Source organism: Anomaloglossus baeobatrachus, chromosome 9 (assembly GCF_048569485.1).
Source record: "Anomaloglossus baeobatrachus isolate aAnoBae1 chromosome 9, aAnoBae1.hap1, whole genome shotgun sequence".
Taxonomy (NCBI): domain Eukaryota; kingdom Metazoa; phylum Chordata; class Amphibia; order Anura; family Aromobatidae; genus Anomaloglossus; species Anomaloglossus baeobatrachus.
Window position 1 is genome coordinate 176,216,895 of NC_134361.1, and position 24,953 is coordinate 176,241,847.

Genomic DNA, 24,953 nt, shown 5'->3' on the forward strand with positions numbered 1-24,953 from the left:
CACATCCAAATCGGAGAAAGGGTTTAGGAATCATAGCTCTGTAATGCATAGCCTCCTCTTTTTCAAGGGACCAAAAGTAATTGGACAAGGGACTCTAAGGGCTGCAATTAACTCTGAAGGCGTCTCCCTCGTTTAACCTGTAATCAATGAAGTAGTTAAAAGGTCTGGGGTTGATTACAGGTGTGTGGTTTTGCATTTGGAAGCTGTTGCTGTGACCAGACAACATGCGGTCTAAGGAACTCTCAATTGAGGTGAAGCAGAACATCCTGAGGCTGAAAAAAAAGAAAAAATCCATCAGAGAGATAGCAGACATGCTTGGAGTAGCAAAATCAACAGTCGGGTACATTCTGAGAAAAAAGGAATTGACTGGTGAGCTTGGGAACTCAAAAAGGCCTGGGCGTCCACGGATGACAACAGTGGTGGATGATCGCCGCATACTTTCTTTGGTGAAGAAGAACCCGTTCACAACATCAACTGAAGTCCAGAACACTCTCAGTGAAGTAGGTGTATCTGTCTCTAAGTCAACAGTAAAGAGAAGACTCCATGAAACACATACACAGGGTTCACATCTAGATGCAAACCATTCATCAATTCCAAAAATAGACAGGCCAGAGTTAAATTTGCTGAAAAACACCTCATGAAGCCAGCTCAGTTCTGGAAAAGTATTCTATGGACAGATGAGACAAAGATCAACCTGTACCAGAATGATGGGAAGAAAAAAGTTTGGAGAAGAAAGGGAACGGCACATGATCCAAGGCACACCACATCCTTTGTAAAACATGGTGGAGGCAACGTGATGGCATGGGCATGCATGGCTTTCAATGGCACTGGGTCACTTGTGTTTATTAATGACATAACAGCAGACAAGAGTAGCCGGATGAATTCTGAAGTGTACCGGGATATACTTTCAGCCCAGATTCAGCCAAATGCCGCAAAGTTGATCGGACGGCGCTTCATAGTACAGATGGACAATGACCCCAAGCATACAGCCAAAGCTACCCAGGAGTTCATGAGTGCAAAAAAGTGGAACATTCTGCAATGGCCAAGTCAATCACCAGATCTTAACCCAATTGAGCATGCATTTCACTTGCTCAAATCCAGACTTAAGACAGAAAGACCCACAAACAAGCAAGACCTGAAGGCTGCGGCTGTAAAGGCCTGGCAAAGCATTAAGAAGGAGGAAACCCAGCGTTTGGTGATGTCCATGGGTTCCAGACTTAAGGCAGTGATTGCCTCCAAAGGATTCGCAACAAAATATTGAAAATAAAAATATTTTGTTTGGGTTTGGTTTATTTGTCCAATTACTTTTGACCTCCTAAAATGTGGAGTGTTTGTAAAGAAATGTGTACAATTCCTACAATTTCTATCAGATATTTTTGTTCAAACCTTCAAATTAAACGTTACAATCTGCACTTGAATTCTGTTGTAGAGGTTTCATTTCAAATCCAATGTGGTGGCATGCAGAGCCCAACTCGCGAAAATTGTGTCACTGTCCAAATATTTCTGGACCTAACTGTATATTCTCCTACATAGGTAGACAAGATTGTGGCTAATAGAACAGAATAGTCACATTTAGTCACACATGGGCCCTCGCATGACACCTTCCCTCACCTAGGTGACATTCAGCCGACCTGAAACCCTAGTCACCCCCCCCTTAGGGCAAGATAGGCACACCAGTGAGCGGGACCAGGCGGTTAGGGAACACCCACCTAGGGGTCTAGACAGCCCGGGGCGGGAAAGCAAGTAGTCTAGTCTGTAGTTCAAGTTGAGAGGAGTGTGGGCTGGAGCTAGGTGTAGCTCCAGCAGAGGAGAAGTTCAAGTTGAACGGTGCCAGGGGCGGAGCCCTGGTGCCTTGGCTAGGTGGCAGACGGTGGTCTCCATCAGCAGGAGATGGGAAGACGGCTCGGCAGATCTGAGGAGGACCGGAGAAGGGTTGGAGCCCACCAGTACCGACACCGGAGACCCGACCGTAAACTGTGCACAGAGGGGGTACTTGGACCCTGAAGCCAGGACCAAAACCAGCGGCCTAGCTAATTAACTGATTGAGGGCAGGATTATAGGTCCTGTCCCAACCAAAGTCCCAAAAACAGACAACCACCCACAGAGAGGAATAGGGCAACCGCCAGGGCCCATAGATCCCACGAGTCAGCGTCAGCGGGCACGGCTTCTTAGGCACACAGAAAGTCGGGAGGTGACTCCTGAGTTCCAAACCAGGCAGCCCACAATACACAAAAACAGTGCAGAGGAAAGGACAGCGACCACCAGCCCGGGTGGGCGGACCAGAGTACAACCGGCCGCGACGGCCGGCCACCAGCACCTTGGTTTACCAAAAGACTCGTGTGGTTCATTCAATAGTGAGTAACCAACTATCCCCTGGTCCATCTGGGCGTGCAAGCCCCTGCCATCGCTATACCCTGCACAGAGACACTGGGCCCCAGGGCAACCATCCCTACCTACGGAGGGGTTAACATCCGGCTGCCATTACATCTCCCCCGGGTACCCCACAACCGCAGCGGTGGTGTCCTTCTTCACCACACACCGTGGGTGGCGCCACAGACATTCTACAATCAATCCCGTACAAATACACCCCCCTTTTATTTGGAGTGTCCGTGTGACCCCCGGGTCCGGGGAGCCCCTCGAGCCGCACCGTAGGCCCCGGATACTTATCCGGATTAGCCCAGTGTATTTGTATAAATCCACATCCCTATGCAGTGGTTAATTGGTGAACAGACCTAGTAATTGAAATAGCCAGTACAAAGCCTGTCCATTTTAGAGCTGCGAGGCAACCGCTAACCGCCACAAAAACTACATTGTTAGCATACATTTATTCCTTGACTCTAATTCCAAATTTTTTAAAAAAAAGTAACACATACCCGTGGTCTCCATGCATTAATACGCCCTTGCTGGTTAAGTCTTGCCAAATTGGGAGCCCAAGAAGAAAATACAGAATGAAAATAAGTGGAAGCAGATATATGATAAGAAGAGATTGCACCTGACTGCATACCAAGGGGCAAGGAGCAACCTGTGAAATAAAGGGATGTATTAAAAATATTGAACTATATAGGGATGGTAAATGTTGGTATATACGGTATTTGCACCAGAATAAAAGTAAAGTAATATTCTTAAATTTTATACAATTCAAATTTAAATTTTTACATTTTCAAATAAAAAATATAGCCCAAATTTACACTTACATGTGTGAAAAATAATTTAGAAATATTATTACAAATAGAAAGTATCTTACTATTAAGGTCACAACCGAAAACTTCCATTCGCAGTCCAGATCTTGCTCCTGTATGTGTTGGGTGGACTCGTAAAAAACGAGCAATAATTGGAGGATCAAAGTGGTTCTCTCGGACAGTGGATCCATCTACGTTCCCAAAAAATACCTAAAAGTGTCAGAGCAACAAGGTTAAAAGTCAAAAGTTGCAATAATAAAGATAGAACAGCTTTTCATGTTTATTCATTTCGCCGCTAAATGCAAGATTTTGGATGACAATATTCGGGGGCAGAATATTTTAGAAATATGTCTACTGGCATATTACACAAATGGCATAAACATGTACATGATATGGTTAATAGCTGCCTGTCTAAAATATTGCATATTCATAGTTATGAGTAAATTAAAGAGGTTGCCCACTACTTTTACATTGATTTGCTATCCTTAGGATAGGTCATCAATGCCCCTCACCTCCACTGATCACCCGTTCTCGGTGCCGCCGGCAGCAGCCAGAAATGCTCAGTTCCAGAGCTGATAGTGGCCACGGCCGGGTACTGCACATCCACTTTCTATTTAAATTAATAGGAGGTGGATGTGTAATAACCGGCAGTGGCCTCTATCAGAAAATGCGGCAGCTCCAGTACTGAGCATTTCCAGCTGCCTTCTACCACCGCCAGCATCAAGAACAGCTGATCAGCAGAGGTGCTAGGTGTCAGTGAGCCGCCTCCACGTCAGTAGCAGCCGGGCTGCTCGGGTCCGGATCCGCAGTGGCTCGAGGGGTCTCCGGACCCGGGGGTCGCGCGGACACTCAAATTAAAAGGGGACTTATATGTACGGGGATTGCTGTGAACTCTTCCTCACGCCACCCCCGGTGTGTGGTAAGATGTAGCACCACCACTGCTGTTAGGGAGCACCCGGGGGTGATGTGATGGCAGATGGATGGTGACCCCTCCGTGGGTAGGGGTGGATGCCCTGGGGCTCAGTGTCCAAAACACAGGCAGATGGTGCAGGCTGGGGGGTAGCGCGCCGGGCCGGACCGGGGGATGTTGATGTACTCACTGTTGAATGATTGCACAAGAGTCTGTTGGTAAACCAAGGGGTCAGTAACCGGCTGCTGCGTCCGTGTCAGAGTTCCGGGATTTCCAGTTTTCTTCTGAAGGATCTTGCCCTTTGTTAACATGGAGTTTTCTGTTCTGTTGCCCTACTTCCTGTTCATCTGTTTAAAAACCCGCCCCTAAGCTTAGTCTAGTTGCCTGAGTATACTGCTTCCTGTCTACTCCTGCCCTGCTGCTCTTGGTTCCTGATTGCTATTTGGATCATGTTGAAACACCCGACACCGGCTCTGGACTTCACCTGGTCTCATCAAGCTGTGCCCGGACTCCGTCTGCCGTCTCTGGTCGGCACTTCTGCCCGGTTCCTTCCATTTCATATCCACCCTAGGACTCACATCACGTACGGACATTTTTGGACTATACCTGTTGCCCTTTCGTGTCCCGGCTGCTGCGCATTTAGGCCTTCTGGGGTGATCGCCAGACAGCCCCTGTATAGGGGTTCGCTCCTGGTGGTCTCCCTGGGGGAGTCTGGTGCGCGGTCCCGGGAATTCCCCTTTGCTCCGAACCTGGCAGGTATTTACTGTGTTTATGTTCTACTGTGTTTATGTTCTGTGTACATATTGTTGGTTGCATATTACAAACGTCTTTGCACCAAGAACCCGTCTCTGGTTGTCATTGCCCTAACGCAATCGAAATCCTCAGTTCATACAATAGTATTACAGTCCGGGTGTACTCGGGTCAAACACCCGGCTGGTGTACCGATGTCCCTTCCTCCGGCACTCTGTCACTTTCTCAATTCTGGACAACCCCGCCTGAAACGGAGAAATCCGCTCCCGGTATGTTTTGGTTGGGAGACGTGCCCACGAAAACTGACCCTTGGGATCTCAGTGGGTGTTTGCGGATACCCTATCCCCCGCGGTGGGCTGCCGTTTCGCTCTATCTGGGCTAACATTTTAGAGCAATATCTGGAACCTTGCTCCCTGCCTGGTGAATTAAAGAAGGGGCTTGCAACCGTCTTCTAACTAGGGTCCAGGTAACCCGCCTGTGCACAGTTTTCGGACCGGATCTCCGCGGCCGGTACCAGCGGGCTCCAACCCTGTCCCGGTCCACTCTGGATCTCCCGCGACCGGACTCCCGTCGCCTTTGGACACGGTCCACTACTTGCCACCTAGCCAGTAGACCAGGGCCACTACCCTGACTACTCTGCCCTAGGCGCAGACTTGGCTTTGCACTGTCCCTTGGACTTGAGCTACACTTCAACTTGACCCTCACTACTCGAGTTCTCCGACTGATCTACACTGTTCCCGCCCCCGGATCCTCGAGACCCCTAGGTGGGCGCTACCAATCTTCCTGGTCCTGCCCACTGGTGTGTCCTTTCTACCCTGAGGGGGGTGGCTAGGATTTTGTGGCTGATGGTACCTAGTGTGGGATGGTGTTATGTCGGGTGGATTATTCTTCTGTGACCACCTGGTGGCGTCAGGGCGTCACATCAGACCCTGGCCAATCAGACATGGATGTCTTAGGATAGCCCATCAATGTAAAAGTAGATGACAACCCCTTTAAAGGGAACCTGTCACCAAATCTGTTCGCTAAAAACTGTGGCCACAATCAGTAAGGGGCACTTTGCACACTACGACATCACAAGCCGATGGTAGCGATGCCGAGCGCGATAGTCCCCGCCCCTGTCGCAGCTGCGATATCATGGTGATAGCTGCCGTAGCGAAAATAATCCCTATGGCAGCTTCACATGCACTCACCTGCCCTGCGACGTCGCTCTGGCCAGCAAACCGCCTCCTTCCTAAGGGGGCGGGTTGTGCGGCATCATAGCGATGTCACACGGCAGGCGGCCAATAGAAGCGGAGGGGCGGAGATGAGTGGGACGTAAACATCCCGTCCACCTCCTTCCTTCCTCATTGCAGCTGGGACGCAGGTAGGAGATGTTCCTCGCTCCTGCAGCTTCACACACAGCGATGTGTGCTGCCGCAGGAACGAGGAACAACATTGTAACATCGGTCTTTCCCAATTCATGGAAATGACCGACGCTACACCGATGATACGATTACGACGCTTTTGCGGTCGTTAATCGTATCAAAAATGCTTTACACACTACGATGTCGAGAGCGACGCCAGAAGTGCATCATTTTTCGATTTGACCCCACCGACATCGCACCTGCGATGTCGTAGTGTGCAAAGTGCCCCTTAAGCTCTTATATTTAGCATTCTAGAATACTGTATATGGCTATATGCACATGCTGCATTTTTATTACTCACCTGTGGGGCGATCCGGTACGATGGGCAATTCTTGTTTCGGTCAGGAGCCTCCCCTATCCTTGAGATCGCCGTCCTGTTTCCCTGCTCCGTTGGATGATGCCTGCTACGTCATCCACAGTGTCCTCCAATGCGCTCCTTGGACCTTTTCCCGCACCTGCGCATTACAATACTTTGCTCTGCTCACAAAGTGGTAACTTCATCGGTGGACTAGCCACGAAGGAGATAGCAGGGAACTATGTGTATCTGCTATGTTTACCTTCTTTATGGCTAAAGTTACATCCACACTGAAGGATAATCCCTTGAGAACACTGATTTCATTATAATCTTTTAGGAGGCCGATCACGAATCAATGAGCAAAATGCTTGTTTATAGAGTGAAATTATGTTTTTTGAAGAGCGAAAAATCATTGTTCTCGTCCTGTTTAAACAAGACTTGCACCACGGAGAACCATGGCCGCCTATGTATGTAGCGCCCCACGGGGCAGGCGGTCAGCCTACTCGTCACCAGGCTATTTCAGGTTGGGTCAGGCATTGTCACTGGGTGGCCTTGTCCGATTCCGTTGCCCCAAGGTGTACAGTTAAATGGTGGGGGAAAGCAGGGTAATGGGGAAAGTTTGTCGTGATGCCACCTGTGGTACGCGGCTAGTAGTAGCCGCTGCTGCAGAAATATGGCGGCTACTATTAGGTGTTATGGCAGCAGGGATGGTGTCGCTCCCCACAGCTCCCCAGTGGTCCCCGGGTGGATGATGAGGGAAGTAATGGTTGTTAGCGCCTAAGCACTGGGCGCCGGCGCCGGTAAGGATGAGCCAACACATCTCTGCGGGTTCAGAGTGTAATTTATTCACAACTTCAGCTGCCAGCCCGGTCACACTGGTCACTGCCATGATAGGCTCAGGTCAATCCGAAATCCAGTCAGGGGTCACCACAGGCGTTGTAAAAAGAGGAGAGAGAGTGTCCTATTTCTAGGGTGTCCCCTTCTGCAGTTGGGTACCCTGGCTGAGTTCCCACTCCAATCCACCGGGCACAGTAAAGTCCAAGATTTCTTGCCAGAACTATGGTCCTGACTTAACTAACTGTGTGAGAGTGTTGCGCCTTCCTCTACCCCCAAGTGGAACCCACCTCCCAGGTGGCTGGCTTCAGTGACCGTAAAGTCTCATGACAGTATGACCATCCCCCTGCCTACCCTGAGCCAACCCACTCTGTGTGAAAGTTCCTAAGCTGAATGTAGTGTGTGAATGTGGAACACGTGATTAACCCCCTCCTTAGCTGAGATAGATACACACCTTAATTGAGGCAACCTGAACCTCAGGGGTGCCACATGTGCACTGCGCGGCACTTCCGTCTCATCCTGGACTGATCAGTCACTCTCATATCAGGAGTAAAATATGTCTTCGGTCAATAGAGATTTTTCCATTACTGAAATTGGAAATGACAATTGGTGCTCATAACGTTCTATGGAGAACTGTCACATATCAAAATGTCTGTGTCTGACGCTATCTCCTCCATCGTTCTTCCTTCTTGCCTCACTATAGAATATTAAAAGCACCAACTATTATGTTCTTTCTCAGTAATACAGATTTTACAACTTTTATCCATGAATTGAGAATGAATCATCAGTCCAGGAGGCTGAAAGAAGCAATATTTGTCCCTTAGTCTCTTCAGATAAACAATGGGCGACTGACGCCATTACAGCTGGAATTTGTTATGTACCATTATAGCACTGTTCACATACCATTTGGTTATTGCTGGTGTTTCCCTGATACGGGCTCCATTCCTTTCCATTCAAGCTGTAGGATACCAAGAATTGGGATATATATATAGGAAGGAGTCGTTGGCGAGCGCCTTGTGTTTGTATGCTGTGGACCAGCATGGGTGTTAAAAAGTCCACCTGGAAAACAGTGATATATCATTGAATAGGTGAGGACAAAATATGAATATTATTTATAATATTACATTGAATCTGTCAGCAGAATTTTGATAATCGGTTTGCATAACCTGCTCTAGGAGGCAGCACGGAGAGCACTAGGAGGCAGCATGGAGAGCACTAGGAGGCAGCATGGAGAGCACTAGGAGGCAGCATGGAGAGCACTAGGAGGCAGCATGGAGAGCACTAGGAGGCAGCACGGAGAGCACTAGGAGGCAGCACGGAGAGCACTAGGAGGCAGCATGGAGAGCACTAGGAGGCAGCACGGAGAGCACTAGGAGGCAGCACGGAGAGCACTAGGAGGCAGCACGGAGAGCACTAGGAGGCATCACGGAGAGCACTAGGAGGCATCACGGAGAGCACTAGGAGGCAGCACGGAGAGAACTAGGAGACAGCATGGAGAGCACTAGGAGGCAGCATGGAGAGCACTAGGAGGCAGCACGGAGAGCACTAGGAGGCAGCATGGAGAGCACTAGGAGGCAGCACGGAGAGCACTAGGAGGCAGCACGGAGAGCACTAGGAGGCAGCATGGAGATCACTAGGAGGCAGCATGGAGAGCACTAAGAGGCAGCACGGAGAGCACTAGGAGGCATGACGGAGAGCACTAGGAGGCAGCACGGAGAGAACTAGGAGACAGCATGGAGAGCACTAGGAGGCAGAACGGAGAGCACTAGGAGGCAGCACAGGGAGCACTGGGTGGCTGCATGGAGAGAACTATGAGACAGCACGGAGAGAACTAGGAGACAGCATGGAGAGCACTAGGAGGCAGAACGGAGAGCACTAGGAGGCAGCACAGGGAGCACTGGGTGGCTGCATGGAGAGAACTATGAGACAGCATGGAGAGCACTACGTGGCAGCACTGACAGCACAAGGAGGCAGCCCGGGTTGAGGGGGTACACAGCATTTGGGAGTACACACAATACTAGGGGGTACACAGCACTGGACGGGGGGGTAGCGATGGGTTGCAGACTCACAGTACTGGGGGCGAGCAGGAGTCACACAGCACAGGTCCAAGAGGCATGTACAGCAGGGAGGCCGGAAATCTGCTGCACCTCTTCTTCTGTGACTGGAGCCAGCGCACTGCTTACGCCGCCCACAAGGTAAGCCCTGAGCACGCTAGCAAAGGCCAAGGTTGAGCCTAGAATGTACGGGCTGCAGTCAGGTCCCAGAAGCATCCCATAAATTCTAGCGTCTTCGGTAGTAAGTCTGTAACAATGTACGGGCTGTAATCAGGATCTAGAAGAAGCCTGTGTGGCGCCCCTGACCTGGTCAGGCACCACTGAGTACTGCACCCATGCTGGGGATAGTACAATACAGGTAATCCAGAAGGCTGACCGAGGTGTGACTACACAGGCGCATAGTGATCAGGTCTCACACATGTACCTATGAGAGGACCCCTGGGGATCCCAGGAGGGGGAAAAGCCTTCACCTTCACTGGAATAGTGGAGGGGGCCAAAAGCCTCCATCTCCTCTCAAGGGGTGTGGTAAGAGAGCCTGGTTGCTAGGTGGCGTAGGCAAGAACAGGAGAGGAGGAGCAGTGAGCCAGTTCAGTGCAGAGTCCAGGGAGCTCCGAGAGGAGCTGACCCCTTCCCCTGGGGCTGTTGCAGTCTGACAGCGCCCGCGCAGTGGCTACCGACGGGGGAGAACGGTCACCTAGGAGTGCTACCCGAAACCCGTCTCCAGCTAAAGAGAGAGCACAGAGTGGGAAGTAAGGAGACTGCTAGGGAGTACCAGGCCCAAACGGGCGGCAGATCCCGGAGCGGGGATAGATCCACCTTTCCTTGCTAAACCTGCCGGTGTGGGGCCCTCAAAGCCCACACCACAACACCCAAAAGCCGCAGCCACGTAGCCACAGTTAGGGCCCATAGTTCACAGGAGGCAAGCAGCTGGAGTGATCTGGTCCAGGCGACAAGCAAACGGCAACTGAAGGGGAGAGAGGCTTCAGCAACTTCCCTGGGTGACCCCCATAGGGACTAAAAGTCGGGGTTACCCCAAACCACTAAGGGCTAAGGAAGGCGAGTCGGTAGTCACCATCATAAGTCAGCCTGAAGGATACCTGGTTCCAGCCTGGTTCATCCCAGCTACGCCCGGGTTACTCACCCTGCCATCAACTGTGAGTAAAACCCCTGAAAGACATCCTGCTTGTGTGGAGTTATTCTGCGCCTTGTGGTTCTACACACCTACACAGGGCCCTGGGGCTTGCCTCACTCTCAGGAGGCTATTACAACTAACTGCACCCACCATCAGCTCCAGGCATCCCTTAACCTGCAGTGGCGGTCCCCACTGACCGCAATTCTGAGAGTGGCGTCACGACAATCCTAAAAGAAGGTTCCCTACCTGTGACAAAGACCAGACTGTTCCATCCAAGTGGAGTCCCTGAAGGTAATGCACCGACACTGCACATGCGGGGCTTCACATCTGGCGTCACGAACAGGATAAGGACTAGACCTGTCTAGACAGGTGACCATGTGCCTGGGCGGTCCGCTTGAAAAATTGGAAGCGCCGCCATATTGCCACCATGAAAAGCGCGCTGAAAAACAACAGCAGCCCGCGCTGGGAGAAGTTACCGCCCACGAAGAGGTGTGGCTACCCAGAGATCCCCTGCAGAGTTCTGACCTCGCTTGTGAAGAGAGCGGAAGCGTCCAGAGACGGCGGAACGGAAAAGAAGCCAGCAGCTTGTTGCTAGAGAAAATGGCGTCTGAATGCAGAGACCCAGAGCCAGGCTCCGCTGCCTGGTGGTGTCGGGAGCTCGCCGAGTTCTGCGATCAACTGGAGGCCAGGGTCGGAAGGCTGATCAGAGAGGGACGTGCGGAGTTCCTGGGAATGACCGCGGCGGTTCAGGCCTATGAAGAGAGAGCCGCGCGCCGAGTGCCAGACCGGGCGGTGACGACTCAGACCCCGATGCTGCCACCGATGGGTGAGTCCAGTGATGCCCCTGCCAGCGCGAGTGCCCCGACCCCTGCTGCCACGTCCGCGGTCCCTGAAGAGGCGTCCGGCGCGGCGACGCTGAAGCAGGCCGCAGCCACGTCAGGTGCGGCCCGCCAAGCCCAGATCGCTGCAGCGACGCCCAGCCCAGCCTGCAAAGACCCCATCGCAGCTGCGACGCCGATCCAAGCTGCGCCAGAAACGCCCATCCAGGCCGCCGCCATGCCAGGCGCGGCCCGCCAAGACCAGGCCGCCGCCATGTCAGGCGCGGCCCGCCAAGATAAGATTGCATCACCATTTACCCCGGCCTGCAAGGCCAGAGCAGACACCGCTCCCCAGTCCAAGGAAGTCCCTGCTAGGAAGTCCCTGGTAGGTGAGGACCCCGCATACTGGCAGCTGAAGGCTGACCTGGAGGCCAAGTTCCCACAGGAGATGGTGGACCGGTACATGCTCCCTCCGCATACCCCCAAGACGACTCCTGCAGCAACCATGCCGAAGAGATCCCCGCCTGGGCCGGCTGAGGAGCACCCATCCCCAGCACTGCCACCACCGGAGTGCTCAGAAGAACTAAGGGGGAGGGGAGGCCAGGAAGCTGAGGAGCTGACTCAGGAGCCACCAGCAGTGGATCCATGCCCAGAGCCGGAGATGTTGCCATATTCCCGCTGGGATGAGGAAGACCTAACACCGTCTGCTGAAGAAGATTTGTCCAGCAACCTCACCTGGGAGCCTGCCAGCAGTGAAGCAGCCACCCAGCAGAACCCAGCCCGTAGGACACGGCGCCGCAGTAGAACCCAGTCTTTCCCTGCACCGCAATCTCCAGAGCAGAGAGATGACATAACGGCCAGAGACCTAGAGGAGAAACGGTTCCTGAGAAGAGCCAAAGCCCAGGTCAGAGGACCCCTTTGTAGAGGAATTGTGGAAGACTTTAGCCTAAAATCAGGATACGGCTTCATCGTAGCACCTGGTATGAAAGAAGGCATTTTTGTCAACAGAAGAGACGTTAGAGCTCATTTGCCCAGAGGACATCCTGGAAGAAACCTAAGGATGGGAGACACAGTGCAGTTTACCATGCATCAAGGCGAAAGAGGCTGGTATGCGCTAGATGTAACACCATGTCCTAAAGATAAAGAAACAGATGAAGACAGAGAAAGAAAAGACAAGGAACCTACTGATGAGACTACCACTGATGACGAAAGAGAGCGAGAAACCAACAGGTGCCGCAGCCCTACAGGCCCAAGCCCTGGTGAGGAGGAATCCATGTAAATAACATAAGAAATACAGCAAGTTACCAGTTTTGAAGTTTTTGCAACGTTTTAAAGTTTAAGTATGTGCCCACATAAACTAATGTGAGAAATGAACCTTAAGGCTATGAACTGGCTATAGCCACAAACTCTCGCAGTGTAAATAGTTACACCAGAGGGCACCACCACCACCAGAGTCAGCCTGTTTAGGGGCTTGGCTCGTCTGCAACCAGGGAGCACGTCCGTATATAGGGCCTTGGCTCACCTGCAACCAGAGAGCATGCCTGTTTATGGGGCCTGGCTCTCCACCACAAAGAGGGCACCTGGTCAGCACCAACTGTGGAGGCCGCCTCTGCATCCTGCCAGAAGAGGCTGAAGGCGCGGATCCACCAGGCCAGGTATGCCCTGAAGACCACCAGCCCATGAAAGCCGCCTCTACATCCTGCCAGAAGTGGCTGAAGGCGCGGCCAACGTGAAAGGGTTTAGGGTGGGTTAACGGACTTGTGGGTGGAGGGTGGTGATGTATGGTACCTGGTGGTTTTAAATGTTTTACCATGTTTTACTGTTTTATGCATTTTAAAATGTTGTCTTGCAGCCCGAGGACGTGCTGGTGATAACTAAGGGGGAATGTGGCGCCCCTGACCTGGTCAGGCACCACTGAGTACTGCACCCATGCTGGGGATAGTACAATACAGGTAATCCAGAAGGCTGACCGAGGTGTGACTACACAGGCGCATAGTGATCAGGTCTCACACATGTACCTATGAGAGGACCCCTGGGGATCCCAGGAGGGGGAAAAGCCTTCACCTTCACTGGAATAGTGGAGGGGGCCAAAAGCCTCCATCTCCTCTCAAGGGGTGTGGTAAGAGAGCCTGGTTGCTAGGTGGCGTAGGCAAGAACAGGAGAGGAGGAGCAGTGAGCCAGTTCAGTGCAGAGTCCAGGGAGCTCCGAGAGGAGCTGACCCCTTCCCCTGGGGCTGTTGCAGTCTGACAGCGCCCGCGCAGTGGCTACCGACGGGGGAGAACGGTCACCTAGGAGTGCTACCCGAAACCCGTCTCCAGCTAAAGAGAGAGCACAGAGTGGGAAGTAAGGAGACTGCTAGGGAGTACCAGGCCCAAACGGGCGGCAGATCCCGGAGCGGGGATAGATCCACCTTTCCTTGCTAAACCTGCCGGTGTGGGGCCCTCAAAGCCCACACCACAACACCCAAAAGCCGCAGCCACGTAGCCACAGTTAGGGCCCATAGTTCACAGGAGGCAAGCAGCTGGAGTGATCTGGTCCAGGCGACAAGCAAACGGCAACTGAAGGGGAGAGAGGCTTCAGCAACTTCCCTGGGTGACCCCCATAGGGACTAAAAGTCGGGGTTACCCCAAACCACTAAGGGCTAAGGAAGGCGAGTCGGTAGTCACCATCATAAGTCAGCCTGAAGGATACCTGGTTCCAGCCTGGTTCATCCCAGCTACGCCCGGGTTACTCACCCTGCCATCAACTGTGAGTAAAACCCCCGAAAGACATCCTGCTTGTGTGGAGTTATTCTGCGCCTTGTGGTTCTACACACCTACACAGGGCCCTGGGGCTTGCCTCACTCTCAGGAGGCTATTACAACTAACTGCACCCACCATCAGCTCCAGGCATCCCTTAACCTGCAGTGGCGGTCCCCACTGACCGCAATTCTGAGAGTGGCGTCACGACAATCCTAAAAGAAGGTTCCCTACCTGTGACAAAGACCAGACTGTTCCATCCAAGTGGAGTCCCTGAAGGTAATGCACCGACACTGCACATGCGGGGCTTCACACCTGTACATTCTAGCGTGTCGCCCTGGACAAGCCAGGGGCCACAGAGCACAACACCTACACACCCCACACTCCCTGCAGGCACATCAAGGTCAGACACAAAACCCTTGTTGCCTTCCTCCAGGGGCTGATGTCCACACCAGGGGGTGGAGCCAGGCGGTTGGTCTCCGCCCACCGAGGAGTTCACAGTCCTGGAGGCAGGAAAGACAGGCAGTCTAGTTTTGGAGGAGAAAGTGGAAGGAGGGAAAGTGAGCAGTAGTGAAGTGGCAAGAGAGCAGACTGAAGTGAGTCCGGGTGTGTGGCCCGGACGGAGCAGCAAGGTTGGCAGACGGTGGTGACCGTCTGCAGGAGTGACCGATTGGAGTCTACCGTAAGGACCGTGGACGGGTGGTGGCCCGGCGGTACCGGACCGGTACACAAAGAGAAGCCAGCACCAGTGGCAGGGGCCTTTCGGACCCCGGCAAGGCTAGGAGTCGCCGTGAAGTTGCCGAATACGTTAGTGAAGGGGACCTCCGGGTTTCCAAACAGTCAAGTCCCGACAGAAGGCAACCGTCCAACCATGAAGGGGAGACACCGCCACCGCCAAGGGCAACCGTTTCGCAGGGCCAGCGCCTGCGGGCAAAAGGGGCTCCTCCGGCCCACATCCAGGTCGGTGAGCGGGTTACCGGTGGCAACCCATTGGAATCAACATGGAACATAGGTGCAGGGAGAGACAGTCATCACTAACCTGCAGGGAACAACAACACCGCAGCCGTCCGAGGGACCCGTCCATCCAGCCGCTTGTTTTACCGTGAACTGTGTCATCATCATTGGGCTGAGTGAGTACCTCCGTGCCGTGCGGCACAGCGCTGCCCCTGCGACCCTGCACCTCACCAGGCCCCGCAAGCCGCCTGCCATCCACTCCTACCCCATCACCGGGCCCCGGGACAACCAACCCCCTACCCACGGAGGGGAGAACTAACATCAAAGCTGCTCCCTGTCACCGCTCCCGGGATCCCCATCCAGAGCAGCGGTGGTGTCCACACAATCACCACAACCGTGGGTGGCGTCACGGACAATATCCCCAAAACCAAACCACCCCTTTTCACTCACGGGCGAGGAGTGCCGCTCGAGTCCCCGGGATCCGGCCCATCGCTCGAGCCACCGAGCAGCAGCAGCCGCAGAGCAGCGGCAGCCGGACCCGAGCAGTGGGAGAGCGCAGCGTCCCCTCCTCTGCCCGCGACAACTTGGCGTCACGAACAGGATCTTACCGCTCTGCCGTCTGGTAGAGGTGCGCCTTGTTACCGCCGGAGGTGTCCGGCCGAAAAATTTCAGAAGCCGCCATCTTTGGCGCGAAAAGTTCCCGCTCGAGTGTCTCCTCGAGTAGTGGAGGCACGAAGGCCAAAACCCCGCCCCTGTAGATGAGGAGACGGAAACAGGCTAAGGGGGACGAAATGGCGGCTGGTCGCATGTGAGTGCGGCTATAGAAGCAGGGACGCCAGGACCCTGCGGCCATTGACTGGTTCCTGGAAGAGGCCGCTGCTAAAGATGCTGAGTCCGACCGACAACACCGTGGTCCCCGCGCCTGGCCCCGCAGCGTGGGTGGAAGTCCGGACCGTCCAGCTAAGCAGCCGTCTGCAGGTCTGCATGCAGCTCCTCCTGGAGGAGTGGGAGGCCGACATGGCGGAAGTGGTGGCGGCCATACGGAGACGCGAGGTGAAGGGAGTCTTGGAAAGGAGGGTAAGTGACCCACGCCCCTAAACCCCTAGTGGGTCGGTCATCGCGGCCGAGGGACCCGGTCCATACCCGTTCGCCCTGCTACCTCCCCCGCTACCCGTGTTGGCTGCTGCTGCCCCGCCACTAGGCCCGCTACCACCACCACCGGTAGCAGTACCCTGCCAATCCGCCCTGGCGGACCGACCTGCAGCAGAAGCCCGTGACCGCCCTGAACCGATTCCATGGAAGAAGCCGAGGGCTGAGGCCGTCAGCAAAGATGCACCGGAGGCACGGCGGGGATGCAGCTGCCAGGAGGCAGAGCAGGTCATGTCACAGCGGGGTCCCTCATTACTGAAGATGCCGGTCGTAGCCGACACGGAGGGACTCTGGCTGGGTCCGTCCCCCGCACACGCTGAACCGGAGCAAGCAGAAAGTGCTCCAGACTGGGAGTGGCGGCAACGGCAGCTGCGCAGAGAGATCGATGCCCGAGAGGGGTGTAGAGCGGATGTGCATGCCCGCAAGTATATGGAGGAAGATCGCCTGCAGCGAGCTACCATCGGGGTCCCGAGCGGTGCACCATGTGAAGGTGGCACTAGAGCCCCACGAGTGGGAATGGACTGTTGAGCCGCAAAAGGCAGCGGTCCACCGCTGCAAATTGTCCCCGTTGGGACCACCAGCTGTGTGTGTTAAAAAATGCAGTTTGAAAAGTTTTGCAAAAATGATAAGGATAATCTACCGATGAAGTCACCTGATTGCCATCTGATTTACTGCTCATTGAAACCGGTTGTTGCCGGCACCGTTGTCCCCGTGGGGACCATTCAAAAAGTTGCATAAAGAACTCTTTATGAACAGGCCCGAGAACTTGCAGGGCAACCACAAACTTAGTGGCATGTAAATAAAAATGTTTGTTGCAGCTTTCACCGTTACCGCCTCCGGAGAGGCAGATTGGAGGAAGGGCCCGCAGTGGAGCAGGCTGGGGCCCAGCCACCACCGGAACCGGTGGCATTCCTCTGGGGGTTTCAGGGGTTCCCCATGGACGTGGGTCCCCTGAAAAAAGACAGAACCCGCTCAGGCAATTTGTGCAGGACTGGGGTCAAGGGGTGCTGCCTGTTTGCTAGGGGCAGCATCAGGGCCAGGTTGCTTGGGTGGGAGAGAGCGGAAGCCGTAACCGTTTGAAACCATTTAAGTAAGAGTACCTCCCGATGTGGGAAGATGTTATTTTAATTGTATGTCTGTCACCGTTTTACATTTTTATATTTTTACAGTTAAAAATAAAAATAAAACCGGTGTTGGACGGGCAGCCCGAGGACGGTCTGCATTTTGCTAAGGGGGAATGTGTCGCCCTGGACAAGCCAGGGGCCACAGAACACAACACCTACACACCCCACACTCCCTGCAGGCACATCAAGGTCAGACACAAAACCCTTGTTGCCTTCCTCCAGGGGCTGATGTCCACACCAGGGGGTGGAGCCAGGCGGTTGGTCTCCGCCCACCGAGGAGTTCACAGTCCTGGAGGCAGGAAAGACAGGCAGTCTAGTTTTGGAGGAGAAAGTGGAAGGAGGGAAAGTGAGCAGTAGTGAAGTGGCAAGAGAGCAGACTGAAGTGAGTCCGGGTGTGTGGCCCGGACGGAGCAGCAAGGTTGGCAGACGGTGGTGACCGTCTGCAGGAGTGGCCGATTGGAGTCTACCGTAAGGACCGTGGATGGGTGGTGGCCCGGCGGTACCGGACCGGTACACAAAGAGAAGCCAGCACCAGTGGCAGGGGCCTTTCGGACCCCGGCAAGGCTAGGAGTCGCCGTGAAGTTGCCGAATCTGTTAGTGAAGGGGACCTCCGGGTTTCCAAACAGTCAAGTCCCGACAGAAGGCAACCGTCCAACCGTGAAGGGGAGACACCGCCACCACCAAGGGCAACCGTTTCCCAGGGCCAGCGCCTGCGGGCAAAAGGGGCTCCTCCGGCCCACATCCAGGTCGGGGAGCGGGTACCGGTGGGAACCAATCGGAATCAACATAGAACATAGGTGCAAGGAGAGACAGTCATCACTAACCTGCAGGGAACAACAACACCGCAGCCGTCCGAGGGACCCGTCCATCCAGCCGCTTGTTTTACCGTGAACTGTGTCATCATCATTGGGCTGAGTGAGTACCTCCGTGCCGTGCGGCACAGCGCTGCCCCTGCGACCCTGCACCTCACCAGGCCCCGCAAGCCGCCTGCCATCCACTCCTACCCCATCACCGGGCCCCGGGACAACCAACCCCCTACCCACGGAGGGGAGAACTAACATCAAAGCTGCTCCCTGTCACCGCTCCCGGGATCCCCAACCAGAGCAGCGGTGGTGTCCACACAATCACCATAACCATGGGTGGCATCACGGACAATATCCCCAAAACCAAACCACCCCTTTTCACTCACGGGCGAGGAGCGCCGCTCGAGTCCCCGGGATCCGGCCCATCGCTCGAGCCACCGAGCAGCAGCAGCCGCAGAGCAGCGGCAGCCGGACCCGAGCAGTGGGAGAGCGCAGCGTCCCCTCCTCCGCCCGCGACACTAGCATCTACCCAGAGTGTGTGCGCTTCCTCACATCACGCACTAAGATTTAAAGGGCCAGCGGCCGGTTAAAGCGCGGCTGCCGCTTGAGCACTGCGGTTCCGGGAATGTGCCCGGGGCCGTAGAAAAAGTCATCGCGGGCCACAAATGGCCTGCGGGCTGGAGGCTCCCCACCCCTGGGTTAGAGTATGGGCAGGCAGATGTTATAGACATCGAACACAGGTGCATTTTATTGATAACATTTTGATTGCACAGAGTTAGGCGGGCTTTGCACACTACGACATCGCAGGTGCGATGTCGGTGGGATCAAATTGAAAATGACATACTTCCGGCATCGCATGCGACATCGTAGTGTGTAAAGGCTCGATGATACGATTAACGAGCGCAAAAGCGTCGTAATCGTATCATCGGTGCAGCGTCGGCGTAATCCATGATTACGCTGACGCGACGGTCCGATGTTGTTCCTCGTTCCTGCGGCAGCACACATCACTGTGTGTGAAGCCGCAGGAGCGAGGAACATCTCCTACCGGCGTCACTGCGGCTTCCGTAGGATATGTGGAAGGAAGGAGGTGGGCGGGATGTTTACATCCCGCTCATCTCCACCCCTCCGCTCCTTTTGGCCGCCTGCCGTGTGATGTCGCAGTGACGCCATACGACCCGCCCCCTTAATAAGGAGGCGGGTCGCCGGCCAGAGCAACGGTCGCAGGACAGGTGAGTTCATGTGAAGCTGCCGTAGCGATAATGTTCACTACGGCAGTTATCACAAGGATATCGCAGCTGCGACGGGGGCGGGGACTATCGCGCTCGGCATCGCAGCATCGGCCTGCGATGTCGCAGCGTGCAAAGTGCCCCTTACTGTGATGAGTTCCTGTGGCAATTGTTGTGCCTCATCCATGACCATCACCTCATGTTGCAGGGATCTGTACACAATTCCTGGAAGGTGAAAACATACAAACATACCTACATGGTAGCATACTCACTGGAGATGTCACCCATTGAGCATGTTTGGGATGCTCTGGATTGGCGTATACGACAGCGTGTTCAAGTTCCCACCAATATCCAGCAACTTCACAGCCATTGAATATGAGTGGACCAACATCCCACAGACCACAATCACCAACCTGACCAACTCAAAGGAGATGTGTTGCATTGCGTGAAGCAAATTGTGGTCACACCAGATACTGACTGGTTTTATAACCTCCTTGGAACCTTCCAACACTGGAAAACTGCACACTTTAGAGTGGTCGTTAATTGTGGCCAGCCTAAAGCCTGCTTTACACGTTGCAATTTTGCATACGATATCGTATGCGATTTGCAACGCCCCCATCGTATGTGTGGCACGTTCAATTTGTTGAACGTGCCGCACAAACGATTAACCCCTGTCACACGTACTTACCCGTCCATAGGACCTTGATGTGGGCGGCGAACGTCCACTTCCTGGAGTGGAAGGGACGTTCGGTGTCACATCGACGTCACGCGGCAGCCGGCCAATAGAAGCGGAGGGGCGGAGCTGAGCGGGACAGAAACATCCCGCCCACCTCCTTCCTTCTGCATTGTGGGCCGGGAGCCGCAGGACGCAGGTAAGATCTGTTCATCGTTCCCGGGGTGTCACACACTGCAATGTGTGCTACCCCGGGTACGATGAACAATCTGACGTGCAATTCTAGAGAAAGGTATGATGTGTATGCGATGAACGTTTTACCGTTCAATCGCAATCGCACATAGCTGTTACACACTACAATGTACCTTACGATGCCGGATGTGCGTCACTTATGACGCGACCCCGCTGACACATTGTAAGATACATTGCAGCGTGTAAAACAGGCTTGAGGCACACCTGTGCAATAATCATACTGTCTAATCAGCATCTTGATTTGCCACACCTGTGAGATGGATTGTCTCGGCAAAGGAAAAACGCTCACCAACACAAACACAGATTTAGACAAATTTGTGAACAATATTTGAGAGAAAAAGACCTTTTGTGCACATAGAAAAAGTCTTAGATCTTTGAGTTCAGCTCATGAAAAATGGAGCAAAAACAAAAGTCTTGTGTTTATATTTCTGTTCAATGTACATAGCGCGATCATAATGCATAGTGCTTTACAAACATTATTATCTCTGTTCCCATTAGGACTCACAATCTAAATTCCAAATCAGTATTCCTTTGATTTGGTACATAGAATGAAAATTGTGCAATATCCGATATGTCGGGTGTACAATTAGAAAACCACAAAAGTGCGTTACTGAGCACCTATCCAATATCAGTAAAAAAATAAATCTTCTTCAGGGCTCAGGTAAACATTTGGTAGAAATGCACAATAAGAGGGTAATTGGTTTAGTTTTCTATGGTGTAGAGAGGGTTACTTATCCAATTAGGGGAGGTGTTTGGCAGAGAAAGCTTGTGGTAAGGGGCACCTTTTGGATAATGAGATTAAGGGTGGAAACACATCTATGCGAGTAAAATCGGTCCGACTGGGCTGAAAAATACTCGGCTGATTTTAGTTCACGTTAGGTGCGAGTGCAACGCAAGTGCGATGCTATTTCTGAGATTTTACTAGCGTGTGTAATGCGTGTGTAATGCGTATTTTTTACTATGTCATCTGCCATTCAGCGCTGCTACATGGCCGCTGACAGCAGACACAGACAGCCATGTAGCAGAGCTGAACGGCAGATGACAGCAGCCACAGACAGAGCCGCACTGTCAGAATGAACTCGGGTGAACTTAACCCGATTTCATTGTCATGCTGCGGCTCTGTCTGTGCCGCGTCCTGATTAGCGGTCACCAGTGAAGGGCTCACCGGTGACCGCTAATCCCCTGAGTGACTGAAGTTAGCAGCCCTCTCTCATACTCACCGATCCCCGGCGCCGCGCTGCACGGCTTTCTCACTGCTCCGGCGGCTTTTACTATTTTGAAAAAGCCGGCCGCTCATTAAACAATCTCATATTCCCTGCTTTCCCCGCCCACAGGCGCCTATGATTGGTTGCAGTGAGACACGCCCCCACGCTGAGTGACAGGTGTCACACTGCACCCAATCACAGCAGCCGGTGGGCGGGTCTATACTGTGCAGTGAAATAAATAAATAAATAATTAAAAAAAATGGCGTGCGGTCCCCCCCAATTTTAATACCAGCCAGATAAAGCCATACGGCTGAAGGCTGGTATTCTCAGGATGGGGAGCTCCACGTTATGGGGAGCCCCCCAGCCTAACAATATCAGCCAACAGCCGCCTAGAATTGCCGCATACATTATATGCGACAGTTCTGGGACTGTACCCGGCTCTTCCCGATTTGCCCTGGTGCGTTGGCAAATCGGGGTAATAAGGAGTTAATGGCAGCCCATAGCTGCCACTAAATCCTAGATTAATCATGTCAGGCGTCTATGAGACACCCTCCATGATTAATCTGTAAGTTACAGTAAATAAACACACACACATGAAAAAATCCTTTATTAGAAATAAAAAACACAAACACATTCCCTCATTACCAATTTAATAAGCCCCAAAAAGCCCTCCATGTCCGGCGTAGTCCACGGACCTCCAGCGTCGCTTCCAGCATGAAGGTGACAGGAGCTGCAGAAGACACCGCCGCTCCGGTCACCTCCAAGCAGCAACTGAGGTGAGTAGCGCGATCAGCTGAGCTGTCACTGAGGTTACCCGCTGTCACTGGATACAGCGGTGACAGCGATTAACCTCAGTGACACCTCAGCAGATCGTGCTACTCACCTCAGTTGCTGCTTGGAGGTGACCGGAGCGGCGGTGTCTTCTGCAGCTCCTGTCACCTTCATGCTGTAAGCGACGCTGGAGGTCCGTGGACTACGCCGGACATGGAGGCCTTTTTGGGGCTTATTAAATTGGTAATGAGGGAATGTGTTTGTGTTTTTTATTTCTAATAAAGGATTTTTTCATGTGTGTGTGTTTATTTACTGTAACTTACAGATTAATCATGGAGGGTGTCTCATAGACGCCTGACATGATTAATCTAGGATTTAGTGGCAGCTATGGGCTGCCAATAACTCCTTATTACCCCGATTTGCCAACGCACCAGGGCAAATCGGGAAGAGCCGGGTACAGTCCCAGAACTGTCGCATATAATGTATGCGGCAATTCTGGGCGGCTGTTGGCTGATATTGTTAGGCTGGGGGGCTCCCCATAACGTGGAGCTCCCCATCCTGAGAATACCAGCCTTCAGCCGTATGGCTTTATCTGGCTGGTATTAAAATTGGGGGGGACCGCACGCCATTTTTTTAAATTATTTATTTATTTATTTCACTGCACAGTATAGACCCGCCCACCGGCTGCTGTGATTGGGTGCAGTGAGACACCTGTCACTCAGCGTGGGGGCGTGTCTCACTGCAACCAATCATAGGCGCCTGTGGGCGGGGAAAGCAGGGAATACGAGATTGTTTAATGAGCGGCCGGCTTTTTCAAAATAGTAAAAGCCGCCGCAGCAGTGTGACAGCCGTGCAGCGCCGCGCCGGAGATCGGGGAACGGTAAGTATGAGAGAGGGGGGGAAACTCACCGACAGACTGTGAGAGAGGGACAGAGATAGTGACGGACCGACAGAGAGAGAATAAAGACCGAGAGGGAGAGACCGACTGACAGAGAATAGTGATTGACAGACATTGGGAGACATCGCTCGTTTCCAGTGTTTTAGGAAACATGCGAGAAATGTATTTAGAAAATCGGATGTCACTAGGATGGTGTGAGTGCCGTCCCGTGACATCCGATTTTTTACACGCTCCCATAGACTTGCATTGGAGAAACTCGCAGTAGAAACTCGCAAAAAAGCAGCATGCTGCGATTTTTTTCTCAGTCCGATTTGGACTGAGAAAAAAAATCGCAGATGAGAGCTGAATCATTCACTAACATGTGTCCGATTCCAATGCGAGATTTTCTCACATTGCTCTACTGCGAGAAACTCGCAAGTGAGAAGCAGCCCTTAATGCTTAACACGCTAACAGTAGGAATTTCAGTAATGATGCATTATTTCAATACAGTCAGGGCCAGAAATATTGGGACAGTGACACAAGTTTTGTTATTTTAGCTGTTTTCAAAAACATGTTCAGAAATACAATTATATATATAATATGGGCTGAAAGTGCACACTCCCAGCTGCAATATGAGAGTTTTCACATCCAAATCGGAGAAAGGGTTTAGGAATCATAGCTCTGTAATGCATAGCCTCCTCTTTTTCAAGGGACCAAAAGTAATTGGACAAGGGACTCTAAGGGCTGCAATTAACTCTGAAGGCGTCTCCCTCGTTAACCTGTAATCAATGAAGTAGTTAAAAGGTCTGGGATTAATTACAGGTGTGTGGTTTTGCATTTGGAAGCTGTTGCTGTGACCAGACAACATGCGTTCTAAGGAACTCTCAATTGAGGTGAAGCAGAACATCCTGAGGCTAAAAAAAAAGAAAAAATCCATCAGAGAGATAGCAGACATGCTTGGAGTAGCAAAATCAACAGTCGGGTACATTCTGAGAAAAAAGGAATTGACTGGTGAGCTTGGGAACTCAAAAAGGCCTGGGCGTCCACGGATGACAACAGTGGTGGATGATCGCCGCATACTTTCTTTGGTGAAGAAGAACCCGTTCACAACATCAACTGAAGTCCAGAACACTCTCAGTGAAGTAGGTGTATCTGTCTCTAAGTCAACAGTAAAGAGAAGACTCCATGAAAGTAAATACAAAGGGTTCACATCTAGATGCAAACCATTCACCAATTCCAAAAATAGACAGGCCAGAGTTAAATTTGCTGAAAAACACCTCATGAAGCCAGCTCAGTTCTGGAAAAGTATTCTATGGACAGATGAGACAAAGATCAACCTGTACCAGAATGATGGGAAGAAAAAAGTTTGGAGAAGAAAGGGAACGGCACATGATCCAAGGCACACCACATCCTCTGTAAAACATGGTGGAGGCAACGTGATGGCATGGGCATGCATGGCTTTCAATGGCACTGGGTCACTTGTGTTTATTGATGACATAACAGCAGACAAGAGTAGCCGGATGAATTCTGAAGTGTACCGGGATATACTTTCAGCCCAGATTCAGCCAAATGCCGCAAAGTTGATCGGACGGCGCTTCATAGCACAGATGAACAATGACCCCAAGCATACAGCCAAAGCTACCCAGGAGTTCATGAGTGCAAAAAAGTGGAACATTCTGCAATGGCCAAGTCAATCACCAGCTCTTAACACAATTGAGCATGCATTTCACTTGCTCAAATCCAGACTTAAGACGGAAAGACCCACAAACAAGCAAGACCTGAAGGCTGCGGCTGTAAAGGCCTGGC

General features: G+C 52.6%; 1 protein-coding gene across 6 annotated transcripts in view; it reads right to left on the reverse strand.

The window, feature by feature from the left end:
- F8 (coagulation factor VIII) overlaps positions 1–24,953 on the reverse strand; it is a 216,063-nt gene that overhangs the window by 41,672 nt on the left and 149,438 nt on the right. For all 6 annotated transcript variants that reach the window (XR_012725311.1, XR_012725310.1, XM_075324077.1 and 3 more), the window contains exons 22-24: positions 8,275–8,430; positions 3,245–3,389; positions 2,874–3,022 (exon numbers count right to left, since the gene is read on the reverse strand). Coding sequence is in view for 4 of the 6 variants with exons in the window: in XM_075324077.1 (XP_075180192.1) it covers positions 2,874–3,022; positions 3,245–3,389; positions 8,275–8,430 (450 nt within the window). In the remaining 2 variants the exon portion in view is untranslated. The remainder of the gene's footprint in view (positions 1–2,873; positions 3,023–3,244; positions 3,390–8,274; positions 8,431–24,953) is intronic.